Source organism: Barbus barbus (genome assembly GCF_936440315.1).
Source record: "Barbus barbus genome assembly, chromosome: 27".
NCBI classification, from domain to species: domain Eukaryota; kingdom Metazoa; phylum Chordata; class Actinopteri; order Cypriniformes; family Cyprinidae; genus Barbus; species Barbus barbus.
Genome location: NC_136755.1, coordinates 28,837,380 through 28,856,767, shown reverse-complemented (window position 1 = coordinate 28,856,767; position 19,388 = coordinate 28,837,380). Strand labels below are relative to the sequence as shown.

General features: G+C 31.9%; 2 protein-coding genes across 7 annotated transcripts in view; one reads left to right on the top strand and one right to left on the bottom strand.

Annotated features, from left to right (window-relative positions):
- LOC306847484 (interleukin-6-like) overlaps positions 1–750 on the top strand; it is a gene marked incomplete at its 5' end in the record, with an annotated part of 13,784 nt that extends 13,034 nt beyond the window's left edge. Inside the window, one exon of the mRNA XM_079381426.1 lies at positions 245–750. Within this exon, the coding sequence (XP_079237552.1) occupies positions 245–463 (219 nt within the window). The 3' untranslated portion in view covers positions 464–750. The remainder of the gene's footprint in view (positions 1–244) is intronic.
- A 6,761-nt stretch (positions 751–7,511) lies between these two features.
- LOC306847197 (hyccin) overlaps positions 7,512–19,388 on the bottom strand; it is a 50,417-nt gene continuing 38,540 nt past the window's right edge. For 4 of the 6 annotated variants that reach the window (XM_079381017.1, XM_079381019.1, XM_079381018.1 and 1 more), the window contains exons 10-12: positions 17,937–18,096; positions 13,710–13,998; positions 7,512–9,779 (exon numbers count right to left, since the gene is read on the bottom strand). In XM_079381017.1, coding sequence (XP_079237143.1) covers positions 13,748–13,998; positions 17,937–18,096 — 411 coding nt within the window. In that variant the 3' untranslated portion in view covers positions 7,512–9,779; positions 13,710–13,747. The remainder of the gene's footprint in view (positions 9,780–13,709; positions 13,999–17,936; positions 18,097–19,388) is intronic. The other 2 variants (XM_079381015.1, XM_079381016.1) reach the window with 1 other exon arrangement.

The window sequence follows — 19,388 nt, the reverse complement described above, 5'->3', positions numbered from 1 at the left end:
CACTAATATATATATTTTGATGTTAGCTATTGCATTATCGCATGAGACTTTATTTTAACCTTTTTTTTTTTTTTGCATGTTGAAGCTCATTCATCCATTAATAAACAGATGGTTACCTAATAAAACACGTTTATTATGGAGTATCCCAGTCATGAATGGCTAGTGATAGACTGACATCAAACAGGCCAAATAAAGCCATCAGTTGTTCATTAGCTGTGTTTCTGATGTGTGTTTGTTCCTGCAGCTGCAGATAGCAGACGGAGGGGCGGATCAGATCTCCAGCGCTCCTCCATCGGTCAGATCCGCGTGGACACGCAAGACCACGGTGCATTCGATCCTGTTCAACCTCACCAGCGTGATGATCGACACGTGCAGAGCCGTCAATTACATGAGCAAACGCAAAGCTGCACATCGAGCAAAAGACACCAAGAGACCCGCAGACTGGAGCTCCGACAAGAACTAATTTATTTAACTATTATTTTTATTTATTGACCATTGCAGATATTTAATTCAGGGCAGAATAATTTAATATTTATGAGTCTGTACTTTTAACTTATTGAATGTTATGCAACATTGATATTTATAAATGCAATATTTATGTACCAGCATTTTCTATTTACTGTAAATTGGGATTTCTCATTTGCACGATACTAAAAATCATTGCTGATGCATATATTTATGAACTTGTTTAATTTATTTGAAACTGAATGAGAGAACATGCTGATTGTTTACAATGATCTTTATAGAGTCAATAAAAAAAAAACAAAGAAAACATTTTGTGTGTTTCTCAATGCAATGTTTGACAAAGAGGAAGCAAAAGTCTTCAAATAACACAAAAGCGTTGGGTGGAGATGACAGTGAAGTATTTACATCCCAGCACAGAGTTCAGATCCGAGCGAGCGTCCCGTGATGAGATGAAGGACGAGTCGAGTTTGGGTCTGTAGTTTCCTTCAGGAGCGTCTTTATCCCCAGAGCAAACTGAAAGACAAAACAGATCATCCCAAACTCATCTTCAGCAGCTTTCTGTGTGAAAACACTGTGATCTTCACAAAGCTCACCTGAGGACCGAGGGTTCAGGCATCCCTGGATCGGCTCCCCGCTTGAATCCTGAGAGAGAAATAAATACATTAAAAAACACACGCTTCTATTGAAACCTGGAAGATTCAGAAACGTGAACACTGGGAATGTCATGAACTGCTTCAGCTCACATTTCAATAAAAATGAACACAAAAAGAACAATATTATAAAAAATAAAAAATGTAATTATACATTATACATCAATAACTATACATATCATTTAGAGTGTGTGCGTGTCTAATATATATATATATATATACAGACACACACTTAATTTACCATTTTAAAGTGTAAAAAAAATAAATCGCTATATAATTATATAACTTCAATAATAAAATACATTTTATAAAATTTTACATAAGATTTTACAATTAAAATGTGAGTTTAAAATGCATAAAAACTACAATTATAAAATTATATAATAGCCATATATATATATACTTCATGCAAAAACTGCATGTTGTGTTTACTTGTGTTATCATTGATTAATATTTCAATTTGTTTGAGGATCTGAAACATTAAAGTGTGACAAACATGCAATAAAATAAAAAATCAGGAAGGGGGCCAACACTTTTCCACACCACTGTGTATATGTATATATATATATATATATATTAAAATGTATAAATATGTTAATAACTACTTCAATTTATATATTTATATTTAATATTTTTTTATTTAGTAAATCTAAATTATATACAAAGAAAATTAAAGCAGTTTTTCCCCATTACTTTTGTGATTTTTGTAATTCCCTTAATTCTCCATAGTGTTCCTCATTACTGTAAAACTATATTTTCTCATTTAAATCAGCACAAGAGCAAAACAATCATAAATGAATCATTACAATTTAATGTCACTGTGTTTTTTTGGAGAGAAAATCTCTTCATTTGGGAGAAAATGTTTTCAATTGTCATTAATAATGTCAATGCAAAAATAAGTATTCCTTTTCTTAATGCACTTTATTTTTGTGTTCTTGACAGCTTTTGACAGCAGGTGACATTCAATATAATGCTGAAATGTATATACCTTAATAACGACAAATTAGACACAACATAGCAGAAAATAAATGAAAAATCATTTAGCAAAATCAGAAAAAAACCAGTATCCATTAGCAAAGCACCCAATGGGTTTTACAGTTAACACTTTATCAGCCAATCAGATGTGGCCAAATCCCGTGTTTGATTGGCCTGCCATAGACTCATCTGAGGGTTTATGTAACATTACTAAATGACCTAATGCAGACTAATAGATGACTGATGCTGTGGTCATATATGGTCCATGTCTGGTATTGCTCTCACTCTCTCTTTAGCAAGCCTGGACTCCTCGTTCACAGGAACTTCAGTCACTGGGTTCAACTGGCATCACGAAACTGCCTCGAACAGATCCGGAGTCCAGAGGCAAAAAGTCCTGTGTTGCAGCACGAGCACAGGCAATCCTTCCTGTTCTCATTCAATATCGACTGACTAACACGACGAAAGACTCATCTCTAAGAATCCAGACGTCAGAGCTGATTCATCTCCACTTTATTTATTGAGCAACACACTCCGAGCGAGCGGTGATGAAAGACAGATGCACACACTCTTCTCAGCCTCTTCTGCTTTTCATATAATATTACACACATGCTGGACACTTGACTCGATTGTGGGGTCAAATCAGATAAAGAACCCTGTGTGCTTCCTGAATTTATTTCTTTAGCTAAATAAATGCAGTATGTGGATATAACATTGATTTTAGCTGAAATTATCATAATATGTGACCCTGCAGCACAAAAGCAGTCAGACGTATAGCACAGGTATATTTGTAGAAATAGCCAACAATATATTGTATGGATCAAAATTATACATTTTTCTGTTATGACAAAAATCATTAGGATATTTAAGATCATGTTACATGAAGATATTTTGTAAATTTCCTACCGTAAATATATCAAAACTTCATTTTTGATTAGTAATATGCATTGCTGTGAACTTCATTTGAACAACTTTAAAGGAGATTTTCTCAATATTTAGATTTTTTTGCTCCCTCAGATTCCAGATTTTCAAATAGTTGTATCTCAGCCAAATATTGTCCGATCATAACAAACCATACATCAATGAAGACTTATTTATTCAGCTTTCAGATGATGTATAAATCTCAATTTTGAGAAATTGACCCTTATGACTGGTTTTGTGCTCCAGGGTCACAAATGTGAAAGAGAGAGAGCTCAGGCTGGTTTAATTGTTGGTTTTTGGTCCAATTGTATTATATATTATATTTTTATACATTATATTCATATAATTTTATAACAACTGTATATTATAGATTTTTTTACATTATATTTAATCTATTAAATACTTTTCTAAGTCATTTATCATGATTTTTTTATATTTACTATATTCATATATATTTATAATTATAACCTTCTCAATAGATGTTGTATTTGTATTATATATACAAAATATACAATACAAATAAAACATCTATCATCTATTTATAACAATTCTAAATATGTATATATATACACACACACACATTATAAATATTATATTTACATTATATATTTTATAATAATTGTATATTATATATAACTTTCATATATATTTATTATATTTCCATTTTTATGGTAGCCTTGTATTATTAGTATATATTTATATTATATCCTTTTAAATAATTGCCTTTCTTTTAAATAATTAGTTTTTATAATTGCTGTATATCATAAATAAAAGTTTTTTTTTTGTAGTAGCTGTGTATTATAAATATATATTTATTATATAATTAAATATAATTCTTATATTCAACATTATATTTGTATAATAGTGTCGTCCTCCTTCAGAAATGCTCATGTTTAGACTCATGGGGCTTTTCTGCGTAACAGACATACAAAAAGCTACAACTTCCTTTTGCATCTCATTAATCTCTAAACGTTTCCCATCATGCCAAAAATACAGAGGCAGGCAAATATCTGTGGATCCTGAAGCCTGATGAACGCTTCCTCATTTAATACTGATGACGCTGCAGGAGCACAAACTCTGACCCCAAAGCCCGTCCCGTCCCGTCCCGTCCCGTCCGGAGGAGCACTACAGTCGTAACAATGAGGACAGAGCGTCACAGCGGCAGGAAGTGATGCGGTGCAGACACCTAACGCAACAAACACCATTACACTCAACATTACGATCAGAATCCCAAACACACGCGTCCTGACGACTGTCCTGCAGGGACGTGAAACAACTCAATGACCGGCGACATTAACAGGAACTAGTAAGATGGACAACAAACAATATATAATGCAATTAAATAACGATACATTAGACGAGAACATGACAAATTAAAATGAACACTTATCTACAAATCAAGTTGCCTATTAACTGATGCAATGCCAATAGCGTACACGATCTACAGAATAAACAAATTAATAATATTCTCACAGTTATGAGTTACAAAGTCAGAGTTGTGTGAAATAAACTTACAATTCTTGAAAAAAATGTAAATTTGTGAGATATAAACTCGACTTTCTTGCAATTATGACTAACATTGAGATATAAATGATAAATTATAAGATATAAATTTGCAATTCTGAGAAAAGTCAGAATTACGAGGGGAATAAAAGCACATTTGCGTGTTATAAACTCAGCATTGGTAGTTTATCTCTCACAATTCTGACTTTATTTCTCGTAATTGTGACTTTTCTAGCAATTGCAAGTTTATATCTCACAATGCTGAGACAGAGTCAGAACTGAGAGATATAAACTCGCAATGTTACGAAAATAGTCTTTTTCCCCCTCAGAATTGGACTTAATTCGCAAATTGCATGTTTCAAAGTCAGAACTGCGAGATATAAACTTTTGAGAAATGTCAGATTTTGAGAAAATTGAGAATTGCAAGATACAAATTCTGAGAAAAGTCACATTTGCGAGAAAAAAACAACTCGCTTTTATATATAAATCGCACAATTCTGACTTTTTCTCGTAATTGTGACTTCTGAATTCAGATTTTTTGGGGGGATTGCAAATTTATCTCTCACAATCGGAAGAAAAAAGTCAGAATTGTGAAATAAAAACCTGTTTTTAGTTTTTATTCAGTGGCAGAAATGGGCTTCCATAGTATCTTTACCTAGTATTTACTTTAAAAATAAATAAAGAAATAAAATCCTTTCCTGTAGCTCTAATAGTAGAGCATGGCGCTAGCAACGCCAAGGTCATGGGTTCGATTCCCAGGGAAAGCAAGAGCTGATAAAAATGTAGAAACTAACTTGAATGCAATGTAAGTCGCTTTGGATAAAAGCATCTGATAAATGCATAAATGCAAAAAATAAAAAGGGGGAAAAAACAGCAGATGTGTTTATCTGCCAATGCTGATTATCTCAAAATGAGCAAATGTATATTATATAAAATATACTGCTATTAATATACATGGATGGTACAAAAAAGGGGTAGATGAAGACCATCACAGAAGTGCTTTGCTGTTGCAGGAAGTGGAAATTGTCACTGCATTAAAGACATGATGGTTTTTATGACTTAAATACTATAGATTTAACGAAACTGTACTCTTTAAATTGCCTAAATGTCAAAATTAGAACATCACGACAATATCGTTAAAGAAAAGTCCTAATACTGTATGTGTTATTGCATTATCATGAGTCATATTTTTCTCATATTATGTTTTATTACAGTAGAAGTTTTTTTTTAGATTGATTACAATCCTCAGAAACACTCAAATGTGTATTTAATGATTTTCATTAGATTGTTCTCGGAAGTAAAATGTCTTGCAGGTCAAAGGGGTTGAATAATTTTGATCACCCTTAAATTTACCATCAGCTTTGTCGATGTAAAATGCATATTCTCTCTTTTAACATGCTTCAGTGAATCTGCATAAATACTGTAAAAATAAGCATGTCATTTGCAAACATTTCAATGTTTACAGCCCTTGCCCGACCTGTTCTCTAGATATATATGCATTTGTCTGCTCACCAAAGCTACATTTATTTGATCAAAAATACAGTAAAAATGGCTAAATATTTTTACTATTTAAAATAAATGTTTTCTATGTGAATATGTGTTCAAATATAATTTATTTCTGTGATCAAAGCTGTATTTTCAGCATCATTACTCCAGTCTTCAGTGTCACGTGATTCTTCAGAAATCATAATAATATACTGAGGGCTAGTCTCTCGTTTGACGTCACTAACTCTTAAGTAGGATCACTAATAGTGATGTTTGACTTCCCAAAGGCTAAATATGTTTCATAAGCCGATGATATGCAGATGTTTGAGGGTGTATTACTGACCCAGGTACAGCACGGTGGGGATGAAGCCCCAGCGGATGATGAACTGGCCGCACTGGAACACCTGCTGCAGCCGCTGCTTGCTCTCTTTGCTCAGTTTGCTCATGATTTTACTCAGATTTGATCAAAGATCGTCTCTGGATCCGATGAGGAGCGCTGAAGGACACGGAAGAGCGCAGGAAGCACGTGTATGCCGTAAAGCGTGCGGCGGCGTCGTTCCTGTGGCTACAGTTTTGCGACAGTCGACAAAAAAGCGCCACGCTGACATCTAGTGGCCACACAGGGGACAACAGGACAAAGCATTTTATTTAGCTATTTATGAAAAATGCATAATTAATACCAAATTAAAGAAATGTATGTGTATACAATTTTACCATTTCTTTGAATTGCTTAATGAAATACAAACAAAAATCCCAATCAAACAAATATTTCTTAATTACACTATTTTATTTTGCTTTATTAATATTAAATTATATTATTAATACAAAATAGTGGCCACACAGGGGACATCAGGACAAAAGCAGATACAATGTAGAAAATATTTAATTGTATTTTGTTATGAAAAATGCATAATTAATACCAAATTAAATATATGCAATTTGACAATTTCCTTGAATTGCTTAATAAGGCAAATAAAAACCCGTCAAATAAATATATTTTAATTACACTATTATTTTAAAATGCATCATTAATATACTAAATTAAACGTTATATGTAAATATTTTATAATTTTTTATTTTTTACAGAATTATGAAAGGCAAATAAAATAACAAAATCCCAGAAAAACACATTTAAATAACACTATATTTGAATTATGTAGAAAATTGTATGTTCAATTGACAACATAAATAGCAGTTTATTATGAATTCAGACAATGTTTCAACTCAACTGGCCTATATTATATTACGTGTTTGAAAAATTGCATCAAATTCAAATAATTAAATATTAACATTATTTAAAGAATTAATGGCCCTTCAAAAGGATCTCAACTTAACTTTCCATTGCAAAATAAAAACATACAAATTATGTCTAAATTTGAATAATATATCCATAAAAAAAACATTCAAAGATCATTATTGTTTAATGATTTGATCTCAAAACATTTAGCTGGAAAAAGCCATGTTAAGAGTATTTTAATTGAACATTAATGGAGATAATAATAAAAATCCAGAGGCAAATTGAAATAGAAAGCTTTATTTTCAGACTGTAATGTTCCTTCTTTTTTAACAAAAGGCAAAAAATGACTGTAGTACAATAATATTTACAATCCACAACAAAATATTCATATTCTCCAAATAATCTGAGCACGAGCACGGTTATTGATGATCCACTTCAAATTAAAAACACAAACCATTATGAGCAGAAAACATCATCTTAAGAAAGAAAACAATAAATACTGGTGCAAAAGCACAGTGATGCACCAATAAAAGCAGAAAATTGATGCTATTAGATTGAGTGATTCATTATAATGGCTTAAAATCACACTGTTTGATGGGTCTCTGCACGAACAGCTGGTTAACTAACACCAGTTTAACCATCAATACTAACCCGCATGCCTCACGTGTCAAAGCATCTCTTTTGGCCTCACATACAGCAATTCATATAATAACCATATTGCTTTAGAAACACCAGGAAAAAGACCACTATAAATAAAGACAACTCATTTTGATCTGATTTCTTCAGGATTTTCCACTCGGGTTTGTATTCAAGCATCCAAATATCTGGAAATTGTGATGTGATGGCTTCAGGTTGGAGCCCAGTGTATGCTGGGATACGTAGAGAAGAGGAACTGCAGTTTGCATACATAAAGTTCATACGTTCAAAGTCCGGCATTAAAAATACACAATATCTGACTTCACGTGGATTAAAAACACTTCAAAAATACATGAGTTTTGTAATCAATCACGACTGACGAAAACCGAAGGAAAAAAATAAACAGACTTCCTGTAAGGTGCTGCAGTCTCCTGCCACAAGGTGGCAGCGGTGAGCGTCTCTGTTTAGGGTCACAGGTCAGAGGTCACATGGATACTGGAACCCAGAGAGAAAAACCGGTCAAATGTGTGGAGTTTTGAAATGTTTAAGAGACTCTTCTGCTCACCGAGGCTGCGTTTATATGATGAAAAATACAGTAACAAACAAACAAACAGTAAATTAAATATCGCATGTATATGTATGCAATTTGACAATTTCCTTGAACTGCTTAATAACGAAAGGCAAATAAAATAAATCCCAGTCAAATATATTTTAATTACACTATTTTATTTTGCTTTGCTATTAATTAAAAATTGCGTCATTGATACAAAATTAAATGTTATATGTAAATGTATGCATTTTGACAGTTTATTTGTATTAGTGAATGACGGAAGGGAAATATCTGACTTCACATGAATCCGGTTCTCGTTTTGATCCGATTTATATTCAAGCATCCAAATTCCTGGAAACTGATGGCTTCGTGTTGGAGCCCAGTGCATGCTGGGATACGTAGAGCACAGGAACTGCAGTTTGCACACGTAAAAATCGAGCGATAATACCATGAAAACATCTGAATCGGCATTAAAATACACAATATCTGACTTCACTTGAATCTTGCCTTGGTCTGATTTCTTCAGGATTCGGGTTTGTAATCAAGCATCCAAATTCCTGGAAACTAATGGCTTCGTGTTGGAGCCCAGTGCATGCTGGGATACGTAGAGCACAGGAACTGCAGTTCGCGCACACACACACACACACGTAAAAAAGGTTCATAATACCATGAAAACGTCCAAATCGGCATTAAAAATACACAATATCTGACTTCACGTGGATTAAAAACACTTCAAAAATACATGAATTTTGTAATCAATCACGACTGACGAAAACCGAAGGAAAAAAATAAACAGACTTCCTGTAAGGTGCTGCAGTTTCCTGCCACAAGGTGGCAGCGGTGAGCGTCTCTGTTTAGGGTCACAGGTCAGAGGTCACGTGGATACTGATGGTGGGCGAGCGCTGCCGGTGCTGGTGGGCGGGGCTTAGGTGTTCCAAATAAGCCACGCCCCCGTCGTCTGCCTCCGCGAGGTGATTGGCGGTGGGGCTGGAGGCGAGGGCGCTGCTGACCTGCTCGAAGGAGCGTGAGAAGACGGCGCTAGCGGTGCGCGACAGACTCAGCGAGCCGCTCTTGGTCAGCGTCAGGCGTTTGAGCGACAGCAGCTCCAGGTTCTCGCTCATGGCGCGGACGGTGGCCTGTTTGCGCGACAGCTGCTCCGCGCCGCTCGCCGCGTCCTTGTCTTTGCTGGAGCGGCCCGTCAGGCGGCGCAGACCCTTCCCGCCCGGTTTCCCGCTGCAGCTGCTGCCGCTGATGACGATGGTCGGCGGGCTGCTCGGAGCGGCGCACGCTTGTGTGCAGATGCCCTCGTCCACCTCCGCGATCTCCGTTAGCTCATCCGGGGAACCCAGATCCACTGCGTCTGCGGCGGAGAGAGAGAGAAGAACGGGAAGTGTTTCTTTAAAAGACGTCTCCTCTACTCACAGAGGCTGCGTCTATATGATGAAAAATACAGTAAAAACAGCGAAATTGTGAAATAATATTATAATTTAAAATAGCTGTTTACTATGTGAATAAAAGTGACCCTGCAGCACAAAAGCAGTCTTAAGTAGCACAGGTATATTTGTAGCAATAACCAACAATACATTAAATGGGTCAAAATTATACATTTCTCTTTTATGCCAAGAATCATTAGGATATTAAGTAAAGATCATGTTCCATGAAGATATTTTTTACATATCCTGCCATAAATATATCAAAACTTCATTTTTGATTAGTAATATGCATTGCTAAGAACTTCATTTGAACAACTTTAAAGGAGATTTTCTCAATATTTAGATTTTTTTGCTCCCTCAGATTCCAGATTTTCTAATAGTTGTATCTCAGCCAAATATTGTCCGATCATAACAAACCATACATCAATGGAAAGATTATTTATTCAGATTTCAGATGATGTATACATATCAATTTCAAAAAGTTGACCCTTATGACTGGTTTTGTGGTCCAGGGTAACATATGTTAAACTGTAATTTATTTCTGTGATGCGCAGCAGTATTTTCAGCATCATTACTCCAGTCTTCAGAGTCACATGATCTTCAGAAATTATTCTATACATTTTTGTGGACAACAAAAAATGAAAATGATTAAAAGTGACAGTAAAGACATTTATTATGTTACAAAAGATTCTATTTCAAATAAAATGCATCACGGTTTCAACAAAAATATCGGGCAGCACAACTGTTGATAATAATCAGAAATGTTTCTTGAGCAGAAAATCAATATCTTAAAACGATTTCTGAAGGATCATGTGACTCTGAAGACTGGAGTAATGATGCTGAAAATACAGATTTTATCACAGAAATAAATTACATTTTACAATATATTTTCACAAAAAAGTTAAAAAAAAATCAGAATTTTACTGTTTTTACTATACTATTAAATCAAATAAATCCAGACTCAAAAACATTTAAAAAAATCTTTATTATTCCAAGCTTTTTGAACAGTAGTGTATTATTATTATTATTATTGGCTGAATCTCACAAAGAAATATCCAGGTCATATTTCATAAAAATCAAAAGAATACTGGTATTTAATTCCACCAGATCTCCCACTTTCCAGATTTATTTTTGTAATCAAGTATCCAAATAAATAAAAAATAATTAAAACACTGGCATGCGTGTTATATTTCATATATGTTATGTTACATGGTATAGGCTGAATATCCAGATTGCATCACGCCAAAAATAAGAATGATATAAAATGATGAAAAGTATAAAAAATATATAATTTGCATAGAGAAAATGAAGGCTATTTACTTCTGTTATTTTTTTATAATTGTTATTATTTTAATTTGTTCCACAATTAAGTGCATTTTCTCAGGGTGGGCATTTTAAGTAAATTATAAAAATCCAAAATTAAAATGAATAGTACATAATTTAAAATAATAATAAAAAAAAAAAAAAAAATCAATCAATCAATCAAAAACACTTACTGAAAAATAATTAATATTTTATTTGTGTGTAATGAGACCATTAAACCAACACCAGTGAACCTTGAACATGCAAATGTACTGTTCAATTATTGAAATATTAATTAATTTAAATATTAAAATATTTTACATCAACGGGGTTCGGCTCACAAAAATGTTTGGGAAACCCAGTTGTAATGTGAAAAACTTCCAAATGTAATAAAATGATATGACTGTAATACAATACTGAAAATAAACAGTCAAAAAAATAATAAATACAACTATTATTAACACTTACTCTACCTTCTCCACATTTAAATATAATAGTAATGCGATTTCGGAGGAAATTTGCTTAAATATGCACTTAAGACAAAAAATAAATCAAACTGAAATATGAACCACATATTTCGAGATGTTTTCGTGAGATTCACCTAATAAACCAGATACATTTTTAATTGAATTAATTTATTTTTGTTTTGAAATTTGTTAAGCAGCAGATTTTAGAATCATGGATGCAATTTACATGAAATGCAATATGATGCACAAATAATATTTAAAAGCATCAGCAGGTCATAAAGATGGAAATACACAAACTGTACTGTAAGAGTGTTTTAGGGAGATGAAGGACCGTCTGAAAGCAGAGGAAGTTGTAGAGAAAAGGAAGGAACAACCAGAAGCTCAAACTAGAGGAGAAACACAGACTGACAAGAAGTTCAGATCATATTGATAACGGAGAATATTTGTGCAGGTTTTAAGGGACTAGTTAAGTCCCACGTCACATTGGTGATCTGTTGACGGCTCTATCAGACGCATCACTTCCTGTCAGTCTGTCTCATCTAAAGGGAGGTCCCTTGGCAATCCAGGGACTTATTTAACGCCGCAGCTCATTTATCTGTGAGTTCAGCAGGTCTGATTGGATGAAAACACTCAGGAATGGAAGGAAACAGAAGTATGGCGTGAAGTGAGCAGACGTGAGAGCGTTAGACTGAACTCGAGTCCAGGGTCAGTCGCAGAGCTGAAGAGACGGTTAATAACATCCACACAGGAACAGAAGCTCTATCCACAGCTGTGAAATAATGCCAATCACCACAATAAACCTTTCTGATTCCTCCCCAAAATAAATAAACTTATCCAATTATAACAACAAAATCATTATTATTATTTTTATTGTTATTATAAATAAATAAAATAATAGATTTAAATATATTTTTTTAGAATATATTATTACTATTATTATTAAATTTCTATACATAACGTGTGTGTGCGTGTAAATGATAATATAATAATATACAATATTTAGATTTCTCCCCAAGTTAAATAAACGAACAAACTGTATTTATAATTATATCTAATCTCAACATATGTTAATAATAATAATCATTTTATTAGAATAAGTGCTTTTGTAATACCTATATTTATTAAAATTATATAGTAATATAAAAAAATACTATTATATAATTATATTTAATTACAATATATAATAATTAAATATCATGTTAAATGTAATTATAGAAAATAAAATAGTATAACAATAATAACACTATAATTACAACACACTATATTTATATATAGTCTATATATACAGTGCTTATAATAATAATAAAATTTAGTAATTTATAATAATCATATTTTTTGTATATTACAATATACAAAAAATTTATATTAAATTTTCTGTACATGCATATCTTTTTTGTATATCAAAATTGTTAGGACAAATTTAAATATGCAAAGTTATATAATTATTATTATTTTTTAAATACCTGCATTATTGTTTATGCATATTTATATACATACAAAATAAAATGTACATAAATTAGTGCTGTCAAACGATTTATCATGATTAATCGCATCCAAAATAAAAGTTTCTGTTTGCATAATATATATGTGTGTACTGTGTATATTTATTATGTATATTTAAATACATACAGAATATATTTAGAAAATATTTCCATGTATATATTAATATTCATATATATAATTTCTCATATAAAAATATATTTAATATATAAATGTAACACATTTTTCTTAAATGTATACATGAATGTGTATATATTTATTTATACATAAATATACATATATTATGCAAACAAAAACTTTTATTTTGGATGCGATTAATTGTTTGACAGCACTAATATAAATACTGCTGTTGCAACCAGAAGTTTATCCATCTTTAAAAAAATGTTTGTGGCCTTATTGCGTAACTCTGTACACACTGATGTACTGTGGTCATGAACACTGTCGATAGAGCTTTACTTCTGAACCAGAGATATTTCTTCAGGAAAATGCAAAAGCCAAGCTTCACGTTGAAGACGGCTGATACTCAGAAGCGTTTACATCTCATAAATAATTAAGAGGCTTATCAAGAAGCTCCGCCCACACAAGTACCTCTGGGCCCGAGGGAGAGGGGAGGGGTGGGTGGGGCTCTAGAACTGAACCCGCCCCGCGGAGGGCGTCCCGTCCTCTAGGTGCCTCCGCACAGACTTCTGCCTCCTGACCTCTTGACCTCTAGGGTCGACCCCCACCTCTGTGGCGCCCCCTAGCGCCTCCCCCTCCGTCCTGCTGCGCAGAGCCTCTCCGTTGAGCAGCCGCTCGCCGCCGACCCCCGTTACACTAATCTCAGGGATGGGCCCCGACACGCAGGAGTCAGGGCAGTCTACACTGTCCTCCTGAGACTCTGAGACACACACACACACACACACGGATACATGTATGACGACAGATGAAACACACATGGAAATCAAATCTGAAACATCAAGACAAACATAAACACTTCAAAATCATAAGATGAAAATGGACACAGATGACAATGAAACGAAAGCGACTCCTTCCCATCGAAAGGGATGCTGTTTTGAATTATATTATTATAAGATCAGAATTTTTTTTTTTTAATCATATAGAAAAAAATTATTATGATAAAATATATTATAATTAATATCAATTAAATTATTGTTATAATATACAAAATTGTCTCATAATACTACTATAACATTAATTATAATAGTTTTAATTAGTGCAGTCAAACGATTAAATCGCATGCAAAATAAAAGTTTCTGTTTACATAATATATATGTGTGTGTACTGTGTATATTTATTATGTATATAAACACATACAGTATATATTTAGAAAATATTTACATTTATATAATTTATTAATTATATATAAATATATAAACATAAAATATTTTGTGCATGTGTGTGTATGTATATATACATAAATATACACAGTACACACATATATTATGTAAACAAACTTTTATTTGGGATGTGATTAATCATTTGACAGCACTAGTTTTAATATATAATTAAATATTGTACAACAATAACAACTATATCATAATATTATAAACCCATGGTGGTTTAATAAAATATAATTATTTTATATTTCACTAAAATATATAATTATTATTAGAAAATATGATTATGAAATTACATTGCTATAATATTACTTATAATAATATCATTATAATATTACTTATAATAACCATATATTGCAATAAACCTATTGATTTAATCAAATATAAGTTATGATAAAACCATAAAATAAATTTTATGATAAAATATGATCCCTTAATTAATATTACACTTAAATTATATTGTTATTATGTTTTATCATCCTATAATTCTAATATGAATTCTAATATTATTTGATAACTATAACCATATAAAATAATTCTTAATAAACCTTAAGTGAATTAATAAAAAATAATATTATTTAATTGTAAAATGTAGTTATTATAAAACTAAAATGAAAATCCTATTATAAAATATGATACTATAATTAATATTACAATTTAATTATATTGTCATAATATTATAAATCACAGCAATACACTTACAATATTAATTATTTTATAACTACACACTTATTAAAAACTATAGTTAATTAATAAAATAAATTAAAGTTTCATCTTAATATATAGTAATATTTAAAACATTATAATGAATATTACATTTAAAAAATACTATTGATAGTTAAAAATACTATTATAATATTGATAGAATTAGGTTTTAGTGTTTAAATGCTAACGTTTATCAATTATAATATATGATTATTATGAATATAATTATAATATACAACAGTTATTCTGTACTGGTTACATTTTAATACTAATAATAAATATAAATGCAAATTAACATCCACTTTATATTAGGAAACACTTGAGTTACAAACAAAAAGACTCAAAACAGTAAGTCTAATATTATAAAACGGGTAGTTTTATAAGCCGTATGATTTGAGGCATCATTTCTATCTGTAGCACAAATGCTTTACATCGTTTAGTGAGATGATTTCGACAGCAAACGTGTATAATTTCGGCTCAGTAACCAGAGTATGAGCTCTAGTAATGGTGACGCCTGCCTCAGCAAAGCTTAATTACGGCTGACTAACAGAAAACCCTTCATTACGTCTGAAACGGCCGAGGGGTAATTAGTTAGATGTGACCGGCTCCGGAACCCCGCAGCTGGAAATCTGTGCTAAACGCGTCACATTATGACTATGATCCGAGCAGGATTTCCGCTCTGCCGGAGTCACAAACACCAGGACGAGGAAAACCCCTCAGTGATTTAAAGGAGAAGGTCACTTCCAGAATAAACATTTCCTGATCATTTACTCACCCCATGCTCATGTCTTTCTTTCTTCAGTCGCAAAGAAATTACGTTTTTTGAAGAAATCATTCCAGGATTGTTCTCCATATAGTGGACTTCAATGGTGGCCAATGATTTAAAGGTCAGAAATGCAGTTTCAATGCAGCTTTAAAGGACTCTACACGAACCCAGCTGAGGAATAAGGGTCTTATCTAGCAAAACCATCTGTCATTTTCTGAAAAAAAAAAAATTATAATTATACTAGGGCTGTTCAAATGTATTACATGACGTGTCGATTAATCGGAAATTAAATTTGGCTGTGAAATTAACAACAGAAGATTATTTAAGCCCATTATTGTGTTAAATGAGAAAGTATCGAGTAGACATTACAAATAGTAGCTTTAGAAATAAATATTTTATTAAAAAAGTTTTTTTTTTATTATTTGTTTAAAAAATCTCAAATTTATTGCACAAACATTTAGGCTACAACGGCCTAACAAACTTTGGAACATAAAACACGACAATTTGAGAAACATCTCAGTATTTTTTGTTAATACAATGAAAGTCAAGCTTAGTTGCCAACAGTCTTTTATGAAATAATGTTCGAAATAAAAAAATAAAACTGCCAGCAGGTGGCGACAAATGTCTTTATACGTCGTTCGTTTGTTAATTAATTCATGCATTCGTTCGTTTGAAAGGCTGATTCATTCAGGAATGAAGTAAACGACTCAGTTTATGATTCATTGAATCGTTGGATTCATTCAGAAACTAAACCCCGATTTGTTGCTCACAGACACATAACAGATCTGAGGCGGCTTTAAAGGTAACATTTTCTCTGCAAAATTGAGCAAAACAAACAATATTGTGTTAAAAAACCCCAATATGAACTACTTATTTACTGAACAGTAGTATAAAATCACATTTAAACTCAAATTTGTGACAAAACAGCACTCGTGTGATACTGCTCTCGCTGCTCCTGTAATATAAATGAGACAAAAAACTATTTTTGGACTAATTTTATGAGCATAAGTGCATTTATGGAGTTATTACCCTGCATCATATTTGTCAACAGTCAACTGTATTGACTGTGAGAAGACATACAGATCTGGGGGCGGGGCCACAGTGCATTAACTGTGTTAAAATATTTTAAATCATGTTTTTAAATTCCGATTTGTTGCCTATATCTAATTTTTTTTTGCTGTCTGTTTACACGTTCTTTCAGTTGTGACCCGTATTCATGTGTTTACACTTGCCATACATCTGAAACATCCCGCATGCGTTGTCCTCATTTAGCTCTCCACACGGGCTTCCTCCCAAGAATAATGTCTGACAAAACGAGTCGAGCAAATTTGAAAAATGACTTCTATTTTCTTCATTAAAAGACCTTCATAATGATGTATGATTTTTTGGAATCTGACAAAAAATGACTGCTATACCCGTTTAAAGTCGATATTAATAATCACAATATAGCCGTTTTTATAAATAAGAACAGATGCAAAAAAAAGCCAAACAAGCAAAAAAAAAATAACAACAGTAGCCTATAGGAACAAATAGTCTAGAAAGAAACAAATAATGCATTAACTTTATCATTTTACATCTAAACAAAACCATTCAAATAGCCACGAAAAACTAATTATCAAATGTAAAAATCAGTTCAGTGTGTTCATTACCAATAAATTGATTATTAAAACTACAAAAGCAGTTCAATGAAGTGCTACGAGTGATTCCCTCTTTTCTTTTATCGATAGATAGCATTGAGACAGACGGCCTACTGTAATTCTGTATATTTATCGGGATCGCGCGCTGTTATGCGGACCTTGAAATCATTGAACACCATTGAAGTCCACTATATGGAGAAAAATCCTGGAATGTTGTCCTCAAAAAAATGTAATTTCTTTGCGACTGAAGAAAAAAAGACATGAATATTTTGGATGACATGGGGGTGAGTACATTATCAGGAAATGTTTATTCTGGAAGTGGAGTTATCCTTTAAGACGTCTCGGCATCCGCGGGAAGTGTGAGTCTCACCGTGGCGTTTCCAGCGGTGTCCGCGGATGGACAGGCTGGTGACGGCGTTCCGGGAGATGCGGGAAGCTGTGGGAGTGATCTCCACCTGGATGGAGCGAGTTCCCTCTTTATTGGCCTTCAGAGACGCGCCATGGAGAGACGACTTGATGGCGTTTCCCACCTAAGCAAGAGTCAGACTTTAGAGCAACACAGCAATCTTTTTAAATACAACCGTGTGGATCTCTCTTCTGTTTGGTCTATACATTCCCAAATTAGGCATGGAAAAATGTGCATATGGCAATGAAAAATCTAATTGTTATTCTGTTTTACGTAACAAAACAATTGTTACATGTTAATTTCTTATCCAAAAAAACAATTCATTACCTATTTCCAGTTGCAAAAATATTACAAATCAATTTTTAAATAAAAAAAATATATACACACATATATTATATATAATCTATTGTATTATATGGAGCACCAAACCGGAAATAAAAATAAATACATTAATAAATACACAGATAAATAAATGTAATAATAGGAATCAATGATTTGATAAAACAAATATAATTCAATTGTATTAAAATTTAATTCTCAATTTATTTTAGTACCTTTTATTCTGTATTATTTTCTGTATTTTCACATTTATTTTATTCTTTTTAACTTTTATTAACTAATTCTTTCATTTATTTTTAATTTTATTTCTTTCATGTATTTATTTTTTTATTTATTTAACAGTTGCAAAAATGTTATAAACCATATATAATAAATTATATACAATATATTTTATACACTCAATTTTGAAACTATGAAAAAATTATAAATATGTACATTTACAATTAATTTACTCGTAAAAAAAAATTACTTATATATATATATATATATATATACACATACACACACACACACAAATATATATTACTTGTTCTATAAACTGAATTTTGCAACTTATGTCAATTGTAACTGTTTGCATATTGTTATAAATCAATTTCTTTTAATAAAACTAATAAAGTTGTAAATTAACTAATTAATTAATACAATTAATAATTTAGACAGTAATATAAATGAAAGAGTTAATTGAGAGAAAGTAAACTTATGGAGATTTGCAACTGTTTGGATATTGTTCTAAATCATAATTCCATTTAATAAAACTATAAATATATAATTTTCTAAAATATAATTGCATTCAAATTCACTTACTAAATATGAATTATAAATTGCAAAGAATTTTTTTTATTTTTCAAACATGTTTTTTTAATAAATTTTTTGGACTTTATAGAAATACTATATATATATATATATATATATATATATATATATATATATATATATATATATATATGTACCAGTACATAATCAAACCAGATCTTATTTTAACGCACCTAATCTCACCTTCATTTCAATAAAAGCTAATTATCAAATCCAATCATTGTCAGAGCAACTATTTACTCTCCTAACATAAGTAATTCCTGC